Source organism: Micromys minutus (assembly GCF_963924665.1).
Source record: "Micromys minutus genome assembly, chromosome: 6".
In the NCBI taxonomy this organism is placed as follows: Eukaryota; Metazoa; Chordata; class Mammalia; order Rodentia; family Muridae; genus Micromys; species Micromys minutus.
In genome coordinates, this window is record NC_137975.1 from 27,179,421 (window position 1) to 27,201,906 (window position 22,486).

The 22,486-nt window shown below is 51.1% G+C and overlaps 1 protein-coding gene across 3 annotated transcripts in view; it reads left to right on the top strand.

The window, feature by feature from the left end:
- Positions 1-22,486, top strand: part of KIF21B (kinesin family member 21B) — a gene marked incomplete at both ends in the record, with an annotated part of 43,079 nt that overhangs the window by 9,267 nt on the left and 11,326 nt on the right. For all 3 annotated transcript variants that reach the window (XM_080917639.1, XM_080917637.1, XM_080917638.1), the window contains 23 exons: positions 3,776-3,998; positions 4,287-4,469; positions 6,429-6,578; positions 6,675-6,809; positions 7,145-7,315; positions 7,560-7,675; positions 8,194-8,389; positions 10,251-10,440; positions 11,155-11,218; positions 11,307-11,525; positions 11,889-11,970; positions 12,327-12,444; positions 13,223-13,414; positions 15,148-15,347; positions 17,661-17,768; positions 18,434-18,502; positions 19,417-19,649; positions 19,773-19,920; positions 20,122-20,316; positions 20,415-20,516; positions 21,508-21,673; positions 21,843-21,894; positions 22,071-22,128. In XM_080917639.1, coding sequence (XP_080773765.1) covers positions 3,776-3,998; positions 4,287-4,469; positions 6,429-6,578; positions 6,675-6,809; positions 7,145-7,315; positions 7,560-7,675; positions 8,194-8,389; positions 10,251-10,440; positions 11,155-11,218; positions 11,307-11,525; positions 11,889-11,970; positions 12,327-12,444; positions 13,223-13,414; positions 15,148-15,347; positions 17,661-17,768; positions 18,434-18,502; positions 19,417-19,649; positions 19,773-19,920; positions 20,122-20,316; positions 20,415-20,516; positions 21,508-21,673; positions 21,843-21,894; positions 22,071-22,128 — 3,370 coding nt within the window. The remainder of the gene's footprint in view (positions 1-3,775; positions 3,999-4,286; positions 4,470-6,428; positions 6,579-6,674; positions 6,810-7,144; positions 7,316-7,559; positions 7,676-8,193; positions 8,390-10,250; positions 10,441-11,154; positions 11,219-11,306; positions 11,526-11,888; positions 11,971-12,326; positions 12,445-13,222; positions 13,415-15,147; positions 15,348-17,660; positions 17,769-18,433; positions 18,503-19,416; positions 19,650-19,772; positions 19,921-20,121; positions 20,317-20,414; positions 20,517-21,507; positions 21,674-21,842; positions 21,895-22,070; positions 22,129-22,486) is intronic.

A 22,486-nucleotide genomic window follows, 5' to 3' on the forward strand; every position in this document is an offset into this window, starting at 1 on the left:
AGATCTTCGGGCTGCCAGCTTCTTTGATAATAATAGTCAACTAATGGGCTTGCAAGCCATAATGTGCCAGTTTGTTTTAAATGTTGTATCTTTCCACTTCCAGATTTTCTATTTTAGGATATATTCTAATCATTCAGTGATGGGTTTCAATATGCCTGTCTCATGTACTCTGGTCTCAACACCCACCTCCCTTTTACGTTCCTGTTTCCGCCTGACTTCTGGTCTCCCTTTCCCCTTCAAGTCTTACTTTTAAATACTACATATGAGAGAAAAACGTGATTACGGTTTCCAAGAGGCAACTTAGCAACCTCTTGGATCATTAGCCTATTTCCTGCAAATAACACAACTCGCTCTTTGGCAATGGCAAAATAGTATTTTATTGTGCTATACATTTTTTAAGCTATTGATTCACTAATGAACGCATGGGCTAATTTCCATAACTGCCATTTTGAAAAAAGACTCCATAGTGAACGTGGGTGTGCAGGCGTCTCCGTGGTCTACTGCATTTGATTCCTTCTGGAATCTACCTAGGCATATCCAGTTCCTAAGATCTTGTCTTCTCACCTTCTGTGCTTAAGGTGCACACCCCCACTTGCCACTTCACAGTCCTGGGACAGTCGTATCTCTCAGGGACCCATTGGTGCAGTTGGAAGAACTGACTCCTGGCCCCTCCTTCCATACCACTGGGAAGGATGCAGCTTCCAGTGGTTGCCATCTATGCCTATCCTGCTGTACAGAGACATTTCCCCCTTCTGTGGGTCACTGCTACTTGGAGAACAACCCACAGAGTGGGGACCAATGGAAGAGGCTACCGGAGGGGAGGATGGTGTCATTCTTAAAAAGCTAAAACCATATAGATCTATATAACCCAAGTGCAGGCTGAGGCTTGGGCCGTGGGAGGCAGGACGGACTCTCCTGAAGGGCTCGGAATCTCCACAGGCACCAGAGATAAGCTCAGCTGTCACAATACATTGTGCCCACCAAGGCAGGGCAGCCCTGCTTGGTGCTGCCTGATTGCACATGGGATGTGCAATCCAGCCTTGATGGTAGCACCGGAAGGAAGTGTGTAGCAATGTGGGGGTGGAGTTTTTAGAGGAAGCATCGAGGGAGATAGGAGAGTGCCCAGAGTCTCAGCCTTGTTCCTTCCTACCTGAGTGACTTAGGCATGGCTCCTGCTGGGAAGTGGAAATTGATACTCTAGCTCATACACCACCAAGGTCACGTAATGGCGGGTGCTGGCTAGCCCACTACCCACACATGGGAATGTCTGTGAGACTGTCAGCCTTTGCTCGACCCCACAGCCCCTCATCCACATGACACGCTGGGTCTCGTCCAGATCAGTTGTTCTGAGAATTAGTGACTCACCACTCCTCACGAATTGCATCCTGGTGTTCTTTGAATAGGCTAGCTAGAAGCTAGATGGCTCTCTGATGTTTCAGGATGTGTGGGAATGAAAAAAAGAATCCCAGGGAGACTCCCACAGCTCTTTGGTACCTAAAGCCCTGAGTGACCCTAAGTATACCTTCTCAAGCTGCTCTCCCTGACTCTCTTCTTTTTCTGCCCCCTTGGAAGCTCTGGGAACTGGCTGCTGAAGACCTTGTGAGGGCTCTGATAACAGGCCTGCTCCCTCTGCCTCTGGGGACGTTGATTCAATCTTCTCCAATCGCCGGCATTGCCATCTGCCCGCAGTAATTAAATGGTATTTGAACTGGATCCAGAAATCCCATCACAGGCCGCCACGTGGTGGGGAGGGTGTCTTCAGGAGCTCATGCTGTCTACGCAGTTGGAGGGTCTTCCCGGGTTGCTGCGATGATCCCTCAGTTCACCAGAGAGCACCCACGTGCTCTGGGAGGAAGTATCCAGTTTTAGGCCCCACAGCTCCAGGACAGAGCCAAAGCTCTGATTTCTATGCTGTGCCGTGCCTCACTCTCTGCAGTGAGGCTGAGGTGTCGGAGGCTTCCCTCTGCTCTCTGAGCTCTCTCTGGTCCTCAGTAGTAAATGTGTGTACTGCAGGGTTGAGGAAGGGCTAGTGCATTCAGCCTGCCTGGGCTTGGAATGGCTCCTCACTGTCTGTGACTCTGAATGACACCATCCCAGCTTCCTTATCTGTCCACTAGTAAAGACCTCCCAGGGGTTGTTGTGAGGTCAAGAGTCAAAGATGCATCAGTTCATAGGCCTTGCCTGGCCATGCGGTGGTGAGCCCTGTGTGTGTGTCCGCAGCAGGGGGTAGGGCAGAAATGGAAGTCTGCTGAGGAGCCTGGGGTTGAGGGGAGAGAGAAAAGCTTCTGGTCTGGAGGTCCAGAGAAAATGAATAAGGATCAGTTTTTCTTTTTCTGTCAGAAACCAGTTCAGGAGAACAGGTGAAAGGCTCTTTCACCTTTGGCTCTTAACAGTTATGTAAGGGTGGGGCCTTCCTTGGGTTTCCATTTCTTTCTGGAGAGAGTCACTCACTAAAGTGACTGTTTACACCTTCAAGGAAACACTCCTAAAGGAAGGCAAACTCCCACATTTGTATAGAGACTTGCCCAAGTACCCACCCTTCATACAGTCTACCTGCCCCTCTCCGGTCCTTATCCCTAGCAGAGTGCAGCGACAGGTTTGGGCACTCCTCACCCAGCTGACAGCTCTCATTGGGTCTTTGGGGGGTGGAAGCAATTGGGGCAAGGACATGATGGTGATTTGGAGGTGCTGGGATCTGCAGCTAGGAGCCTCTGGGCCATCAGTGGGTGCTGGCCCGGCCCCTGGTGTTGCTTTCTTCTCTGGTAAATGTTGGCTTAGAGAGAGGGGCCTGACAAGCAGTTCATTGTAAGTGCACAGCTGATGGGGCCACTAGTGTGAGCCCATGGCAGTGGAGCCTACCCCCACTCTTGCTTTGGGATGTCTGAAGGGCACTTTCTGCCAGTCCTTGCGCGCACATGCTTACTGACTCATTCTTGGTTGCCATGGGAACCTCATCCCAGTGATGAGCTTAGAAAAGGGAATGAGGGGTGGCTGGATGGAGACGGTTTTGCCCATGGCTGGCTCCCCACTCAGTACTGATATCACTTACCCTTTACATAGGGACTCCTCTGAGCCAGTGTCTGGGATGTGGGGAAACCCTGTTGCCTCTCTACATGACCTAGGCTGCCTTGGTTGTGTTTGGGCTGGCCCTTCAGTTCCTGGAAAGAACCAGCACTCGTGTCTGAGAGTACCACCAAGGCCTGGCACCTGGGAAGGCGGTTGCTGCATTAAAGGCCCTTGTAGCCTCCACAAGCCTCAGCCATGGTCCTAGCTTTCTCCCAGACTGGCTCAGAAGAATGTGGTCCAGAGTTGTGGGGTGCTGCCTGTCCTGTCCTTCTCTTTCCAGCCTTGGCCCTAAGCTTTATCTCTCCAGAATGGGCTAGCTATCCTCTCCTTGCAAGAGAGATACTGACTTTCAGACCTCTGGGGGTTAGGGGTTGTGTTGGTGGTATGCGTTCGCTCAGGTTTGGCCCCTTCGCTCTGTTTTAGAACCGTGGGCTATGGACAACCAGGCAGATAGATACCTCGTAGGTTTACAGTGAAGAACACATGACTTACTTTTATACACAACATACATTCGGGTTACCAAGCATTCAATCAATGTTAGCTACTACTGGTTTGGGCAATACACATATGAAGCCATTCCCTGGGCCTTCCGACCTTCCTTCCTTTCCTGGCTTGCGGGGTAAACAGACTTATGTCTGGTAACGTGAGAGGGTGGTCTGTCTCTTCTACCCAGATGGACCTGACTCAGGGCTCTTTCCACCCTGAGCAGGATCCGGCCCCAGCTATCAAAGGAGAAGATTGAAGGCTGTCACATCTGTACCTCTGTTACCCCTGGGGAGCCCCAGGTCCTGCTGGGGAAGGACAAGGCCTTCACCTATGACTTTGTCTTTGACTTGGACACCTGGCAGGAGCAAATCTATTCGACCTGTGTGAGCAAACTCATCGAAGGCTGCTTTGAGGGCTATAATGCCACAGTGCTGGCCTATGGACAGGTAAGCCACTCCTACCCAAACCAGCGAGCATTTCAACCTCAGTCTCTCCACCCAGTTGGGGAGATAAGGCCCACAAGAGAGCAGTCACTCAAGACCCAGTTGTGTGGTTTTGTCTGGCATCTGAGTTACCAGCATGTCTGGTTAGCAGAGGCAGGCTTTCATCAGGGAATTCTATAGGGTTTGTCTCTGAGGTAAAAAAGGTTCACTGGTCCAGAGGTAATGGGTAAGAGGATTTGTCCCAGGCCCAGGCTTGCTGGTACCAGCTTTACTGTGTCTTTGCCCATGCAGACAGGGGCTGGAAAGACATACACTATGGGCACCGGCTTCGACACAGTGACATCAGAAGAGGAGCAGGGCATCATCCCAAGGGCCATTGCGCATCTCTTCAAGGGCATCGACGAACGCAAGCGGCGGGCACAGGAGCAGGGTGTAACTGGGCCTGAGTTCAAAGTCAGTGCCCAATTCCTGGAGGTACTGTGGTCTTGGAGGGTGGTTGGGGGGTGGTGGAGATGTGCTGGAACCTAAGACCATGGAAGCTGGGGAGCCCCCACCAGTGTAGAGAAATAAGCCTAGGGAACCTGGAGATACTTACAGAGGATGTGTTTCCCTGATACTCAGAGTCCAAGCTAGGGTTAGAGAAACACTTGGTGCGGGTAGCTGATCTCAGACTTGGCTGATTCTGGTCTTGGCCTGGTCAAGTCACCAATCTGAGCTTCTTCAAAGTGGGTTTGACATCTCTCTTTCCTTAGGGACTAGAAGCACATGGACATGTACCCGGTCCATGGTGAAAACCCTGCTTCTGTCTCTATCATCTGGTCCTCATGAGGTCGTTTCTCTGCCCCGACTCCCATCCCCCCAAGTACCTACCTGTATCTTTTGAGCTGAGATGTGTCCTGGCCTCTCAGTACAGCAGGGTCTCCAGCAGGGGTTTTCCTTCATCTCTGGTCAGCCAGCTTTGGGAGAATTCACAGCCAGGAGCTTCGGGGAGTACACAAGGGGCTCTCTGGGCTCCTTAACCTTTAGGCCTTGCTGCAAACTCAGTAGTTCTGTAAACAGAGGAGAAGGCTCTAGAAAGATGAGTCACCTTGGCATTCATTTCTCACAAGAACCTGGCCAGGCTCCTCTGAAACATGTGGTCGTGAGTTTTGATTCCTAGCACCTAGATTCCTCTACCAAGGAGCCCTGCTCGGGTGTGTTTCGTGGGTTTGGAACCACCCTGCTCTCTCACCTCCCAACTCTGATGCTTTTCCTGGATCTTATTGGCCCTCAGAGGGATGGGCAGGGCTTGGGCTTGTCCCTGTATACTGCCCCGGTGTCTTTCCTGGGTACCCATGTCTGCTGCTTTCCCAGTAAGGGACCTGTATTTTAGACCACTGGGTTACATCTGTGTATGTATGCACATAAGTTTGTACACGTGTTGTTTAAGTGTGTGTGTTAATATGCATGTATGTGTGTTGGTGTGCGTGAGCATGTGTGTTTCTTGCTGTCTGTATATCATTGAGCTTTTCCCTGCTTTCTTCCCTTTGTCATTCTGTTGCCATGGAGAGCTTCAAAGAGCAGGCTGGCAAATCTAGGCCAAAGAGTGGACCACAAGGGGTCAACTGATACAGTGTGTCTACACCAATACAAGACACACAGACACCATGAAACTCTGTCTCCTCCATCTCTTCCTTCTGTTTCCTCTTCCCTTTCCTGTGGGATATTTTTGTCCCCTTAAGGCCATCAAAGCATCGGATGTCTAAGGGCTGCAGTGCCCTCTTTCTGTCTCCATAGGCCTTGGTTGCTGCCCTTCTTCCACCCCCCTACCCTACCCCACCCCTGGCTTTTGACATCACAGCCTTTCTGCTGTTGGATTTCCCACAGTTCCAATGTCCTACCTCCAGGAACTGCCTCGGCAGATACCATCTGAAATGGACTGGCATGATGGTGCTCCAGAGGGCTGGGCCATGTTGCCCAATCTTGCTCCCTCTGCTCCTGGGCATCGGGCAAGGCACACAGCCATTCCTTCCCCCATCTGAAGTCTCCATCACCTCTACTACAGGCACCATGGCGTTCAGAGCTTCAGAGCTCAGGGCACTGTCTCCTTGGTCTCCTCAAGCTATGTCTTTCTTCCTCTGGAATCATGGCCTTGTGCCATCTCTGCCAGCCTGGCAACCATGGCGAGGTCTTTCAATTCAGGCTCATGGCTTCCTCATCCCTTAACAGCTAGGACCTGCATCCTTTATCCTTGTCCTCATCTTCCCCTTGGAGCTGAGAGCTGCTGGATGTTGTTCTTCAGGGGCAGAGCAGCATCGGGATAGCACCGTTCGTAGGACCAGGGTTCAGCCAGTTAAATTTCAGAGCTTGTTTCCAACTTTAGCAAATCGAGATGCCCTCAGGGCTCTGGACATGCACCGTATTAACCCAGCCATGGTTTCCTCCCCATCACAGCTCTACAACGAAGAGATCCTTGACCTGTTTGATAGCACCCGTGACCCTGATGCCCGCCACCGCAGGTCCAACATCAAGATCCACGAGGATGCCAATGGTGGCATCTATACCACGGGTGTCACCTCTCGCCTGATCAACTCCCAGGAGGAGGTGAGCATCTCATACATGGGCATCTTTAAAGGCCAGAACCCTACAGTCCATCTCTGATGGAGAAGCCTGAGTCCTCTCTCCTGTATCTGTCCCCAGCTGATCCAGTCCCTGAAGCAGGGCGCCCTGTCACGCACCACAGCCAGCACCCAGATGAATGTACAGAGCTCCCGATCCCACGCCATCTTCACCATCCACCTGTGCCAGATGCGCGTGTGTGCCCAGCCTGACCCGGTGAGGTGCTCTTGGGGGCCCAGGAGCTCCATGCTCTAGGGATGTCTCAGGGGTAGGACGAACAAACTTGGGTACAGGCTAGGACTCCAGAGGTGGGGTTTGCCCCTATCACTCAGTTTTTATTTCTCTTCAACCTTTTACCCCATGTATGCATTGTAGTGAGACGGAGTAATGTTAGCGTGTCCAAGCAGTGTTTGCTTTGAGCACATGTGAGGGTTGCTGCTGTGCAACCTACCCTCACTCTTGTGGATGGATGGTGGTACTTTGAGGGTGGAAGGCTAGCAGAGGAACAGGAAGGAGGGTATGAGTGAGCCGAATTTCACCCTCTGCTACAGGTGAACGAGACGGTGACTGGGCTTCCGGATGGAGCGGCTCCCACGGGCACGGAGTATGAGACACTCACTGCTAAATTTCACTTTGTGGACTTGGCCGGCTCAGAGCGGCTGAAGCGGACAGGGGCCACCGGCGAACGAGCCAAAGAGGGCATCTCTATCAACTGTGGCCTGGTAGGCACACTGAGAGTCACTAGCCCCAGGAGTCAGATGGCACAGACTAAGACAGGCTATATGTGTCAATGGTTGCCCAGTCTCTTGGGGCTTCTAGCTTTTGACTGGAGCATCCCAAGGGCCCTGTCGGCTCCTCCCTTCACCTTCAGGCCTCAGTTTGCCACATCGACCCACCCAGGAGCCTGAGTGTTGTTCTCGATGCCTTCCTTGTGTGACTCCTGAGCTCAGGTTGTTTCTCCCACAGCTGGCCTTGGGCAATGTGATCAGCGCCTTGGGGGACCAGAGCAAGAAGGTGGTGCACGTGCCCTACAGGGACTCCAAGCTCACCCGGCTGCTCCAGGACTCTCTTGGAGGCAACAGGTATCTGATGACAGAGTCCAGGGGGGTGGGGAAGTTCCTGGATGCAGAACCAGGACATAGGTTTGGTTCCGACTCTCAGGAGAAGGGGAACTTCTCAGCCGAGGCTGCAGACTCGGAGGCACGAACCGTGAGGGGTTCGGTGACGTGTGGCTAGGTAGACTCGGTTTCCTTGTTTCTCAGAAGTAAGAGGCAATCCTTAAAGTCAGCCATCTAGTCCAATGAGATGAGAAGTGGAAAATTCCAGGCCATCAGAGGCCATGACACACTTTTGTCACCAAGCAGAGGATTCTGTAGTTAGGATTCTGTAACCTGTATTAACCGTTTTCAAGGGTCTTCCTCTCTTGCTGTGGGAGATCTTGGTTAGCCAGATGGTCCAGGGTTCCACATCCCAGGTTCTAGGTCCTTTAAGCTTTAGATTGTGGGGAGGAGTGTCAGGGTGAAACCTCAGCTGTGGAACAGCGCTTCTATCTGGGCCTGGCTTTGTCCTTCCTACTCACCCGGCCTGCTTTCGCTCTTAGCCAGACCATCATGATCGCCTGTGTGAGCCCCTCGGATCGGGACTTCATGGAGACGCTTAACACTCTCAAATATGCCAACCGGGCTCGAAACATCAAAAACAAAGTGATAGTGAACCAGGACAAGACCAGCCAGCAGATCAGCGCACTGCGAGCGGAGATCGCACGTCTGCAGATGGAGCTGATGGAATACAAAGCGGTAAGCATTCCCCTGCCTCAGGCACGCCGCCCAGGAGGAGCCGATGCCCTGCTCCACACCCTGCCCTATAGCATCAGACAAACAGATTCTGAGCCGTCTCCCACCTCTGCAGCACCCACCCACCCTCACGTCTGCAAGACATCGACCTGTATCAGATGTGGTTCCCAGTACTGGTGCAAAACCAGTTCAGGCTGAGCTGTCTAGGCTTAGAGCATACTATGTAAGAATTAGAACACCCTAGATTTGTAGCATGGGTGTTTGGTTGAGGAAAGGTGCTTCCCAGGTGGGTTTTGTGTGTGTGTGTGTGTGTGTGTGTGTGTGTGTGTGTCCACAGTATTGCGTTGGAATAGATGAGACTGCCTCATTGTAGTGGAGTCATTGACATTGGGGACACAGGAGGTGCCCTGTGTGCTGCAGGGGCAGAGGAGCCGTCCTACTTTTGTGGTGATGGCGTTGGGGGGAAGGGAGGAGCATTATGAATTTAAAAAAAAAAAAAGAGAAATCAGCAGAAAGGAGGCCAGTAGGCATTCTGGGTAGAGAGAAAACCACAAGAACGTATAGCAGAAAGCAGGAAAACAGATGCTTTGAGGGGTGTGTCTAATTCTAATATCCAAGGCTGACGTCACCGGCTGGTAGCGCAGTCTGAATCCAGCACACAGATGGGTGGGTTCGTACTCGGTTTCAGAGGAAAGCAACCTATTTGGCAACTTTTCGGGAAGTCAGGAAATCTCAACATCTGTGGAAAATTTGTCCCTGCCAGCAACATGCACAAAGTTGGCTGGAGTGAGTGGTAACGTCGGGATTTATTATATGAAGACATTTCACAGTTCACACACAAACTACATTTACAGCCATGACCTGTTGGTAAGCAGTTAAGAGCCACTGACCTCCACTGGTATCTCAGAACACAGACCAGCAAGGAGAAGTAGGTGGTGGCCAATTCTGTTCCGCTAAGATTTTACCCTTATGATAGTCTCTCTTCTTTGACTAAGCAGGGAGTATACTAACATCTGCGGGTAAAAAATAGAGGGCGATTTTAAAAGGTGGAACTCATCAGTTTATGACATTTAACTTTTTAATGATACAATGTACAACTCTGTAAGCCCAATGTCTTGGCATGCACGGTTACTGTTTCAGCTTCACTGTCTTGGTGATGTCATGCACAGTTACTGTTTCAGCTTCACTGTCTTGGTGAAGTCATGCACAGTTACTGTTTCAGCTTCACTGTCTTGGTGACATCATGCAGTTACTGTCTCAGCTTTAAGGTAGACAGTTAAACATGAGAGATCAGGGATATCAAAAGACTGGCTGCCTCTTTTACACTGTCTAACTTTTCTCCGCTGTAGTCCCCACCACTCCTTGCTGTCTTCCACCCAGGCTGACTCACCCATGTATGCCAGTTGACAGGCCCGGGTAGGGTTTGTCACTCGGACTAGCGTTCCAGGATAATGAGAGTGATTGATATCCAGATAAGTCAAGAATCTGGGCTTTTTTTGTTGTCAGGGAGAGAACCATTTGTTCGTTTGTTTGGTTTGGTGTTGCTTTTGGGAGGAAACTTTTTTATGTAGTCTGGGTTTGCCTGGAACTCATTTTGCCCAGGCTGGCATTGAATTTGTGATCCTCGTGCCTCAAACTTCCAGACACTGAGATTATAAGGCGTGGGCTCCCAGTGAGCCCTCAGTGAGCGCCCATATCCAGTGCTATGTAAGGCCTTTGGGCCTTCGGAGACAGGAGCTACATTAGGGTCCCACCCTGTCCTGGAGAAGGCTGAAGGCATGTGGAAGAGGATTGTCACTGTATTGTCACTGTGTCCTCCCATGAGATTTATCACCTGACTGTCCCTTGCCTGTCTCCATCCTAGGGCAAGCGAGTCATCGGGGAAGACGGTGTGGAGGGCTACAGCGACCTGTTCCGGGAGAATGCCATGCTACAGAAGGAGAACGGGGCACTGCGGCTCCGAGTGAAGGCCATGCAGGAAGCCATTGATGCCATCAACAACCGGGTCACACAACTCATGAGTCAAGAGGCCAACCTGCTTCTGGCCAAGGCTGGTGAGTCGGGGTACAGAAGACCAGCTCAGTGCAACCGGCCAACACACAGATTACCAGTTCATTTCTACATTTCTCCAGCAATCTAGCATCACACACACACACACACACACACACACACAGACAGCTTATTCTTAAACATGTAGGAGACACACAGCACATTAAGCAAAGGTTGAAATGCCCCCCCAGCAGACTCTCCACCCACATCCTCTCTGCTTACAGAAGAATCCTTCCTGAGCAGCTGAGTGTGTGTGTTTTCCCACACTTTCTCAGCGCATTTGTCTTGAGTTAAAAAAAAACCGCATTTAGATATATCATGTGTATGTGTGTGAATATGCATTGCATTTTCTTTATATGAGATCATACTTTCTATTTTATGGCTTCCTTTTCTCATTTAGCAGCATGTCTGATAAATCTTCATATCCAAAGCCACTTAATTTTTAAATGATTGCATGATGGTCCATCTGTGATGTTGAATAATTTATTGAACAGTCTCTATTGATGGATGGTTAGATTGTTTCCAATGTCGTGCCATTATCCCGCAGCGCTTGGACACAACTCTGATCATGTTCAAGTATTTCCTTCACGTAGATTCCCTTATGGAGAGGCCAGTGTGAGCTAGCACGCTGGAGGTTTGTGCAAGTCCTAGAGCCACGCCCTGGTCCTTGCTGTGGTCACTTGCTACCTTTATCATACCTGTCTGTCTTCTCCACCCAGGTGATGGCAATGAAGCCATTGGTGCTCTGATCCAAAACTACATCCGGGAGATTGAGGAGCTCCGGTGAGTAAGCCCGTCCAGTAGAGCAGGTCTTGGTCAGGCCAGTTTTAGGTGACTCACCTGGCCCCGCTCCCCCACTTTGTCCACACAGAACAAAGCTTCTAGAGAGTGAGGCTATGAATGAGTCCCTCCGCAGAAGCCTCTCCCGGGCTTCCGCTCGGAATCCCTACTCCCTGGGAGCATCTCCAGCAGGGCCAGCCTTTGGGGGCAGCCCGGCCAGCTCCATGGAAGATGCTTCCGAAGTGATCCGCAAGGCCAAGCAAGACCTGGAGCGGCTGAAAAAGAAAGAGGTCAGGCATCGGAGAAAGAGGTGAGTGGAATATTACCACCTTCCCTGACAGCCAGAACATTCAAAGGTGGACTCCCAACACCATGCAGGAAGACTGCTTCCCACCCCGTGTACAGGGAGAACCACTCCTACCCAGCCTTACCCCACTCCCGGGCATCACCAGTAATGTTTGGGAATTTCTCAAGCATTTGCACAGTTTGGAGGAAAGATACCTCTCCAGCCTTTTTTGTGTGTGCATCTTCACCAAGGTCAATTTCAGGGGATAGAGCAGGGGAGTGGGGTGGGTGCTGGAGAAGAAGAGCCGTTCTCTACAAGGCAAGAACCTCCCACCAGCATCCTGTGGTATCGATCCCTAATCTGGCTTCATTTTCCTTCCAAAAGCAGCCCGGAGAAAGAAGCCTTCAAAAAGAGGGCAAAACTCCAGCAGGAAAACAGTGAGGAGACAGACGAGAACGAGGCTGAGGAGGTAAGAACTACCCTGGCCTTCCATGGGCTCACCAGCATGTCCCTGTTGGGGTGGAGACTCTATCAGTGTTATTGAGGGTGGGGCAGGAGTTGCCTTTAGTCAGTCCTTGAGTTTCTTGGGAATGCTCACTTGTTGCCATGGTGATCTTCATCCCTTGGGCCTTTGCCTCATCCCAAATGGATGATGCTAGACAGAGCATCCTCCACAAGGGCTGTGCCCAGGCTACTAGGAGTGGACAGTCTCCCAGAGGGGGGTATGGCTAGCTCCCACCCCTGAGGGCTATGTCTGTCCCAGACTTTGCCTCAGGGCTCCCATCTCAGTAGGCCAGTGCAGCCCTGATGGTGTTTTGTGCCTAGGAGGAGGAAGAACGAGACGAGAGTGGCTGTGAGGAGGAGGAAGGGCGTGAGGATGAGGATGAAGACTCCGGCAGTGAAGAGAGCCTGGTAGACTCAGACTCCGACCCTGAAGAAAAGGGTGCGTGGGCTGGGGAGATGTGTTGTTTGTGGCCAGCCCCCATGGTGGGACTGTTGATCAGAACTGGGCTTCCCGAGAAAAAATTCAGGGCCAGGGTGCGGGGTCAGGCCTTTGAGAGTGCTCAGAAACTGCCTGTCTAGACAGGGCTAGACTTCTGAATGAGAAGCCAAGAGAAGCAATAGTAAAGACAAACAATGGGAGGGGACCATTAGCTCTTCTTACCCACGGCTGTGCTTAGTCTGACCCTTCAGAAAGCTTGGAGAATCCAGTGCTCAGTACTACCTTGGACAAAGGTATTAGGCTCCCCCTGAATCACCACTGAGCATGCTCAGAGAGATCCCTGACCCACTTGGGTGGATACAGAGACAGGCGTTTGAATGACTTTGGCTGGTGTCAAGACCCCCTCCTTCATGTGGAGACATCTGTCCTTCAGCTCTGTCTTGTTGTCCTCTCTCACCCACAGCCCTACAAGGTGTTCTGAACAACTTTACCCTCCTCCACCCAAGCAAAGTCCCATGTCATCAGACTTGGTGATGTAGGTCTATGGGCCCGTCAGGGTAGGGAGGGAGTTAGACTCCCTCCAAGCTCCTGAGCCCAGATGGGCACTTCTGAGGCTGCTCATTAAATATATTGCTCCACCTGGCAGTAATCTGCCTCCTTGCCTGATTGGTCACTGTTGACAAAAGGATGCCCCACCCACCACACTGGAACCATCAAGGCTGCTCCTTTGCCCCTACACCTGGCATGGAGCTCAGTCTGGCTCTGTCTGACTCTGCAGAAGTAAACTTCCAAGCAGACCTGGCGGACTTGACGTGTGAGATTGAGATCAAGCAGAAGCTCATCGATGAGTTGGAGAACAGCCAGCGGAGGCTGCAGACGCTCAAGCACCAGTATGAGGAGAAACTCATTCTGCTTCAGAACAAGATCCGAGATACACAGCTGGAGCGTGACCGCGTGCTGCAGAACCTCAGTGAGGCCAGAGTCATGCATCTCTTCCCTGACCCCCCTGTCTTGCCAAAAGACACCCACCATTGTTCTAATAATGCCTGACCTAGTGCACAGGGACCTCTGAGCAAACTACTGTGACCTTTGCCCATAGTTAAAGAGTTCTTGTGTCTCAACCAGTTTCTCTGATACTTTTGTTTTTAAATTATATTTGGGGCATGTGTGCATGTGTGTATGTCTGTGTGTCTGTGTGTGTGTGTGTGTGTGTGTGTGTGTGTGTGTGTGTGCATGTATACTTATGTGATGTGGCACACATGTAGAGGCCAGAGGACAACTTACAGAAGAATTCTGTTCTCTCCTTTCACCATCTGGGTAGACTTTGACCATCAGACTTGGCAGCAAATGCCTTTATATGCTGAGCCATCTTGACAGCTTAGCCACTCCTTTTTAGGTACAGAATCTTATATAGCCCAGGCTGGTCTCAAACTTATAGCAGTCTTTCTGCCTCAGCCTCTCTGGTGATAGAACCATAGATAGGTGCCATCATGCCCCCCCCCATGTATATTAAAATCGCTAATCCTTTATCTCTCTAGGCTTGTGTGCTAAGATACCCCCAACCCCCCACTTACTATATTCAGCTTATAAGACTTCTCAAAATGTGTCTTTCTATTGTTCTACTTCTCTCTCGGCCAGTGATTCATTTCCTCATCCACTTATTAAGCAAATGTTAGCTGACTGTGTGTTACAGAGCAGGTGTTATTCTAGGAACTAGTGTTGCCTTGGGGTGTAAAATCCCTCTCCTGGAGTGTTCACCCTGGCGGGTGTGACAGCCAGCAGGGATGGTGCTTCTGAGGAGATTGGGAGCTTAGGGGTGAGGTAGCCACAGTATGGGAGGCTGGCTACAGAGAAGGTGACCTTGGAGTAAGGCTTGAAAGAGTAAGTAGGTAAGGCTTTCTTGGTGTATCACAAGAGCAGAGTAGCAATGGAAAGAACATTCCAGACAGAGGGAATGGAAGCTGTTAAGGCCCCGAAGCAGCTATGTACCTAGTATGTCGGTAGAATGGTGGTCTAGACTAATGACAGAAGAGGCCATGTCTGTCACTGTAATGTGTCACCTTTCCTCAGAGAGTTGAGATCACCAGGCTTGGCGAGTGAGTAAGGGGTGGGGGGAATACAAGCCCCTTAAAAGCATTTTTAAACACCATTTTTGCTGTTGTATAGAAAGATTCAACCAGAGGCTTAGGAGGCAGGATGGGCAGGTGGTAAGATGTGGTTGGGCTCAGGTGTCTTAGAGGTTGAGCTCAAGACTCTTTGATGTGTGTGGACAGGAGGCCGGGGGATAAGGGAGCCAAGTCTCAGGATGTGATTCTCTGGGCAGGAGCCAGTGAGGTTCTCTAAGATGGAGTGAGAGGTGGAGGTTGAGTTGGTCTTGGACCTGCTCGGGGCAGGATTTCTGTTCACAGTTCAGGTGGGAGAGTCTAGGTGAGGAACCAGCTTCCTCCTGCTATAGTCACATCATGGTGGCTCTTGTCAATGCTTTGCTTCTTGCTGGCACCACCTTAACAGGGACCGAGGCCTCAGTCTGAAAACACTAAGTTGAATGTCAGAGCAGGAAAGTTAGGGCAGCATTGCTCAAATGAAGAAGCAGACTCAGAGAGGGCGTCAACTGTAAAATCAGAGCCCAGCGCCTGTCTCCCCATTGAGCCCATATTTAACGGGAACCATGGAGCCTCTGACCCTGCTTTCCACCGTCCTCAGGTACTATGGAGTGTTACACAGAGGAGAAGGCCAACAAGATAAAGGCAGATTATGAGAAGAGGCTCCGGGAGATGAACCGGGACCTGCAGAAGCTACAGGCTGCTCAAAAAGAGCATGCCAGGTTACTCAAGAACCAGTCTCGCTATGAAAGGGAGCTGAAGAAACTGCAAGCGGAGGTGGCCGAGATGAAGAAGGCCAAGGTAAGAGGATGGGCCTAGGAACTTATACCGAGTCTTAGAATCCACATTCCTCCTTAATCCGCATTATCACTGCTGTTAAGTGAGGCTTGTCCGCTGAACACACAGCATCACCCGATTCAATCTGCCCCAGCCATGTACACCCACCCTCCTTGCAGCCTCATCCCAGCACCGGGTCCATTGCAGGCACCCTGCTCATTGCTGCCCCTGTGTTGGGAAGCTGTACTACAGTTGCCTCCAGTCTGCATAAGGAAGCCTTGAAGCCTCCCTCATTTGGTAAAACCCTAACCTCTAATCCTAGAAATAACCAGCACCAGGGCCAGCACTTAGCTAACATATTATATACCCAGTTACATCCTTAGGAAGGGAGACGGCCATTCTCATTGTGTTTGCGGAGAGTCGAGGCTCAGGGAAGGTAGTTCCTGCTAACAGGATATCGTTCTGGGTGTTCCAAGCTGATGGGTGTTACTGGTGGCTCTGGGCTCCCTTTTCTACTTTGGCATAGTCCACAGTGCACAGTCTGTAGGGTCTGCTTTCTTGATGTCAGCAGCTCAGGTCTTGAACTGCTTGTATCTGGTATCTGGGTTTGTTTTAGCTCCTGCCCGGGGCTTGCAGATTTTTGCTCTGTGAATATCCTTTATCACCCTCAGACGTTTCTTCCCTGACCCTTAGCTTCTGTTGTCTCTCAGTTCTCCGCAGCGCTGGGCTACGCTCTGGGGCTAGACCCCTAACAAAGTCTGGCAAAGGCTGTGTTCCCCTTGGAGACTTGGGAGCCATTGGTAACTGTCTTCACCGCTGTCCCGACTCATGCTGACCAGTGTGCACAGGAAAGAGGCAGTTGTCTATTTTAGAGGAAATGGAACTGTACCTAGGCAGGCTGTGTCCCCAAGCAGGTCCAGAGCCTTTATCTGCTGAAGTCTCAACCTTGCTGAGATCAGCCCAGCATGACCCCAAAGAGTCCCATATTTCCTTTCTACTTCAGTGTTTCCGCCCTGTAGACATGAAAACACTGACAGTAAATCACACTGGGATTCAAACACCCACAGATCCTCCCAGAGTCCCCGGAGCCCTTGGGTAATACAAACAGAGGGCCTAGTGAGCTTTATCCCTAGGCCGTCTGTAGTTTTGTGACCTGGGCCTTCAACAGCTACTGCTGAGGCAACTTTGACATGGTTGTCTGTTTATGTCCCATTGTCCATCCTTCCATTCATTCATCCATCCATCCATCCATCCATCCATCCATCCATGTCTCCTGAGACCCCCACTCCCCATCTTCTTACTGGTGCCTCTTCAGGGTAGTAACCTCTTCTTAACCAGCTCTCATCTTAAGTGGATGTGACCCTAGAAAAAGCTCACAAGGGAACACCCTCATGGAGTTCTGAAACTTAAAAAAAAAAAAAAAAAAACCAAATAAACAAACAAAAAAACAACCAAATGCCCAGGATGTGGTACAAAAGACAGAAGAATTCTCACATGCGCATGTTCTTTGTTCTTGGACTGAGACCCTTCATCTAGGACTTAGTTCTGTCCACCTGACTACATTCTCCCAGGTCTGCAAATGATAAAGAAGAACCTGGAATTATCTCAGAGGATCCCTAAGAGGGCCCCAATTCTTTACTAGATGGGTAGAAAAAAGACCAGCCAAAGACTGCAAGCAGAGCCTATGTCTTGAGGATCTCAACTGGGTGAGGCCTAGCTTCAGGGTCTGCTGGCAGAAGAGCGTAGTGATGTCAGATGTCTTAGAACATCTGAGCAATGCTGTCTCAGTCCTGAGACTCATTTCAGCAGTCTCCTGTGTCTGGAGAGCACTCACCCTCCTCCCTGGACCGAGGGATGCAGCCACACTTGCTGGTCATACAGATGAGCCTGGAGTTGGGAAGTTAAGATGACCCAGGCTTCAGGTCTAGCCAGCCATTCCTAGCTCTACGACTGTTAGTCATTTTATCTGAAGGCTCGTGTCTTTCTTCATAAAGCAGGAGAGGTGTCATTCTCATGTGTATGTCATAAAAGTGGGGCCTGCCACGTGGGCAGCTCTCATTATGTCGCTGTTTAGAGCGGGCCCTGGGATCTTCAGTCAGGCTGAGGACGGTGGTTAGGGTAGATCGACTCTAAGTGGTAAGTCTTTAGCAGCTTGTCAGTGTATAATAAACCCTAGCCTCTGGGGATGAGTGGGAAGGAAACCTTATGTTTCAGATCCCCCCAGTCAGTGCTGCCTAGAAGACCACTCCCCTGGCCAGTGCCCCCGCTACCATGACTGAGGCACATGGGCCATGCCTGCCTGGCCCTGCCTCACCTCCGTTACCTCTGCCATCCCAGGTAGCCCTCATGAAGCAGATGCGTGAGGAGCAGCAACGGCGGCGAGTGGTGGAGACCAAGAGGAACCGGGAGATCGCTCAGCTCAAGAAGGAACAAAGGAGACAGGAGGTGAGAGCCGTCCAGGAGCAGTCAGCCCCCTTCTCTAACGATTACCCTTCCCCCTCTAGTCCCTACTGTTTCAAGTGACAGGACCCATGCTTGTTGCAAAGTATAGCCCATCAGAAAGGCAGAGCCACTGTTGACTTCCGTCCCAACTCCTACAAGTCCAAGAAGATAACTCAAGTCCAGAAAAGGGCAAGAATTTGCCCAAGGTCACCAGCAAAATCAAACACATGGCCCAGAAGAAATAGCCCAGGAGAACAGGGCCTCTAATTTAGATTCATGTTCGTGGTAGGAGATAAGACCAAGAGAATGAATTGTCTTTGTGGGCAGGAATTTCTCATGGCCATCTCTGGTAGAAGGGTGTGACTCTGGCTACCATTTCTTCTACAGTTTGGCTGTGTGAGAATCAACCCACACAAGAAATCTTGAGCCTTTGGCTGCAGAGCTGCCCTCCTGTCTGTCTGGACAGAAAGTGGTGGCACACACCTTTACTCCCAGCAGTTTAGAGGCAGAGGCAGGGGAACCTTTGAGTTCAAGGCCAGCCTCTTTTACAGAGTGAGTTCTAGGACAGCCAGGGCTACACCAAGAAACCCAGCCTCAAACCTCACCCTCCTACCCCCTCAAAAATATTGCTGTTGGTGGCTGAATGTGACCCAACCCTTTCCTCTCAGTTTCAGATACGGGCCCTGGAATCTCAGAAGCGCCAGCAGGAAATAGTTCTGAGGAGGAAAACCCAGGAGGTATGTGCTCTCAACAGGCAACCTGGTTGTCCAGGACTAGCCCTGGCTCTTATGTTTGCTCTCCCCTGAAGAAGTTGTGGGGGGCACCCCATGCTACTTGTAGCCTGGGTCTCCTTTCATTCAGTGAGCACCGCCTTGCCAATGTGTAGCACCTTTGAGAAATGGCTTCTCAACCAGTGAGCTGAGCCTGGAGGCAGAATCCACATCCCATTCTCAGTGCCTAGCTGGTCATTTTCAGAAGAGCGAAAAGGGCTAGAGAGGTGGCCCAGTCAGTAAATTACTCACTGCATAAGCGTAAGGATCTGCGTTTGAACCCCAGTACCCACATTAACAACTGGGGCACAATCAAGACAGGTGGACCCCAGAGCTTGCTGGCCAGCCAGTCTAGCTAATTGGCAAGCTCTAGGATCATTGAGAGACACTGTCCCAGAACGTAAGAGGGACAATAGTAAAGCAAGAAACTCAATGTCCACCTTTGGCCTCCACACCCTTGGGAACACATGTACACGTTTATCTGGATGCACACATGCACACACACATGTATATGTATGTGTATGTGTATATGTATATGTATGTGTGTATGTGTATATGTATATGTATATGTATATTATATGTGTATGTGTATGTGTATGTATATGTATATGTATATTATATGTGTATGTATATGTATATGTATATGTATATGATGTATATGTATATGTATACTGAGAGAGAATTTTATGTTTATTTTACATCACAGACATCTTAACCCTTTATAGCCGAAAGCTGAGGTCTGCACAAAGCTTTTCTCCCCAAGACCTCATTCCAGGCTTTCTGACCCTCCAGGCTTCCTTGCTCACCGATTCCCCCTCTTCCAGTTCCTCCAGGCTTCCTTACTCATTGGGTTCCCCTCTTCTTGTCCCCACTTTGCCCAGGTTTCTGCACTGAGACGCTTAGCAAAGCCCATGTCTGAGCGAGTGGCCGGGCGTGTAGGATTGAAGCACCCCAATATGGATTCTGGGGCGGAGGTGTCTGCCAGCACTACCTCATCTGAGGCCGAATCGGGAGCTCGCTCTGTCTCCAGCATAGTGCGTCAGTGGAACCGAAAAATCAACCACTTCCTGGGAGACCACCCTACAGCCACAGCCAATGGCACCCGCCCAGCCAGGTGAGGAGTCTGAGTGCTCTGGTGCCTGGGCTGTCTGCTTCCAGCATTGGGGAGGGGCCTCAACAGAGCTGCAGAGAGAGATTCAGAGCAGCCAGCCAAAGCCCCTTTGGCTCTGCCTCCCAGGAAAAAGTTCCAAAAGAAGGGAGCCAGCCAAAGCTTCAGTAAGGCAGCGAGGCTCAAATGGCAGTCCCTGGAACGGAGGATCATTGACATTGTCATGCAGAGAATGACCATTGTCAACCTGGAGGCTGATATGGAGCGGCTTATAAAGGTGGGACCTACCTCCCCTCCTCTCCCACCCCGTGTTCCGTGTGTCCGTTCACTCCCCACTTCTCTGGCTCCTTCCCGTCTCCCACCCTCTGCTCCTCTGGACAGCCCCAGACAGGTGGGTGGCTTGGTGTGGGAGCTGCGGGCAGCCCCTCAGCCTGAGGTGCATCTTCCAACCCTATCCCCTCTCCTACCCCATTCCCAGAAAAGGGAGGAGCTCTTCCTCCTACAGGAGGCGCTACGGAGGAAGCGGGAGCGCCTGCAGGCTGAGAGCCCAGAGGAGGAGAAGGGACTACAGGAGCTGGCTGAGGAGATCGAAGTGTTGGCAGCCAATATCGACTACATCAATGACAGCATCACTGACAGCCAAGCCACCATCATGCAGCTAGAGGAAACCAAGGTGCCCATAGGACCCAGCCTGGCTGGGTTGGGGTGGTAGCAATGAGTGGGCTTGGACAGCTCTGTCTGATGTGATTTCTGTTTCCCGGTCTCTTATAGGAGGAGCTGGACTCAACAGACACATCGGTGGTCATCAGCTCCTGCTCTCTGGCTGAAGCCCGCCTACTGCTAGACAACTTCCTCAAGGCTTCCATTGACAAGGTGAGCTGGCAGCTTCGCTGGCACAAGACAGGCATCGCATACCCTGGTGGTGAAGTCCATGGGTTTGGCTCCCTCCCACCTGCGTCATTCACAGGCTAGGACAAGCTACTGCATCTGCAAGCCTCGGGTTCTGTGGCTATAAAACCCAAACTTTGACAATACAGAACTTGTAGCTGGTTGTACGGAATGCTACACGTAGGGGGCCTGGAACACTACAGAGCTTCAATTAAAGGTGTCCTGGCCCAGACCTGTCCGCACCAGGACTAGGCTTGGGTCTGTTGAAGACAGAGGGAGAAGTGTGTGTGCATTAGGAATTGGGGAGCAGGGAACAAACATTGCATTCCACCCTCTGCCTACCAGAACATCAGTCTTTTGGGCCCCTCTCCTTAATCAATGGCCAGAGAATATGTTTCCTTCTGTCCTAGGACCCAGGTCCTGGGGACAGACACCAACCAGTATACATATAGTTAACTGGAAAGAGGATGGGAGGCTACCCTGCCCGACTCTTAGCCAGACCCTCAGTGGCTCCTCAGTGATGCTTCGTGTCTTAGGGGACTGTGTTAGTGTTCGAGGGTTGCCGTTGACAAAATGTCACAAATTGGCAGCTGGTGCAATAAAGTTTTACTACATCTAAGACCCAGGTGTCAGCAGGGTGCTTTTCTCTGGAGCCTCCTTCCATGGCCATTGTTTTCTCCCCATTTCTTCACATGATCTGTGTGGCTTGTCATGATCTATTATTATAAGGACACCAGCCACACTGTATTAGGGACCATCCTATGACCACATATCATCCGGTTCTCACTCTGAAGGACCTGTCTCCAAGTACAGTCACATTTTGAGGTAGCAGGGGTTGGGGCTTCTGTATTTGAATGAGGGGTCACAAGTCCACCCATAACAGAGTATATGCTAAGGTGAGCATCACTAACATGTATATAGAGCGACAGCATCAACCACAGGCCAGAAAGTGCTCAACCTGGTTCTCTGCCTCCAGGGACTTCAAGTAGCACAGAAGGAGGCCCAGATCCGGCTGCTGGAAGGACGCCTAAGACAAACAGACATGGCAGGCTCTTCCCAGAACCACCTGCTCCTAGATGCTTTGCGTGAGAAGGCCGAGGCGCACCCCGAGCTGCAGGCCCTCATTTACAATGTGCAGCATGGTATGCATAAGGGTAGGGGAGGCCTTCCATCTCCCAAGGCTCTCCTGCCTCGGGATTCCCTCAGAAGCCTTGGTCTGATCCTAGTGGGTGATGCTGGAGAGAGGCCCTGTCTCCTTTCCCCATACTCTGATAGAGTCTCTCACCCTCCGTCCCTTCTTCCCTCCCTCAGAGAATGGCTATGCGAGTACTGATGAGGAAGTTTCAGAGTTCTCTGAGGGGAGGTGAGTTTTCAAGCAGGGAGTCAGGGGTTGCCTCCCAGCATGCACCTGGTGGGTGGAGAAGGGGTCTCCACAGGGCCCCGGGGCTGGGCTTAGATTTGCAGGCTCTTTGGGGCCCAGATGTCTAAGTCCTAGAGAGAAACCAGCATGGAAATAAACCATTTTGGCTTCTTCCCTAGCTTTTCCCAGTCATTCACCATGAAAGGCTCCACCAGTCATGATGACTTCAAGTTCAAGGTAAGCCCTGCTGGAAAACAGGCTATGGGCTAATCAGCCCACCTCCCAGCCTGCTGGAAAACAGGCTATGGGCCTATCAGCCCACCTCCCAGCCTGCTGGAAAACAGGCTATGGGCTTATCAGGCCCACCTCCCAGCCTGGTCTCCAAGCCCCAATTCAATTTTATCCTCATCAGGAATGGAGGTGCCCAGAGGGGAAGGAGGGACTAACCTGAAATTTGTTATGTAGATCAGGAAAAATGACTAGGACAACTAAAAGTCTCTTTCTTCTACCTTTTGACATGACAGTCCCCAGGGACCCTGCTTTCCAGAATGTCTCCTCCCACACTGAAGACTCAGGGTCAAAGCTGCCTCCAGAT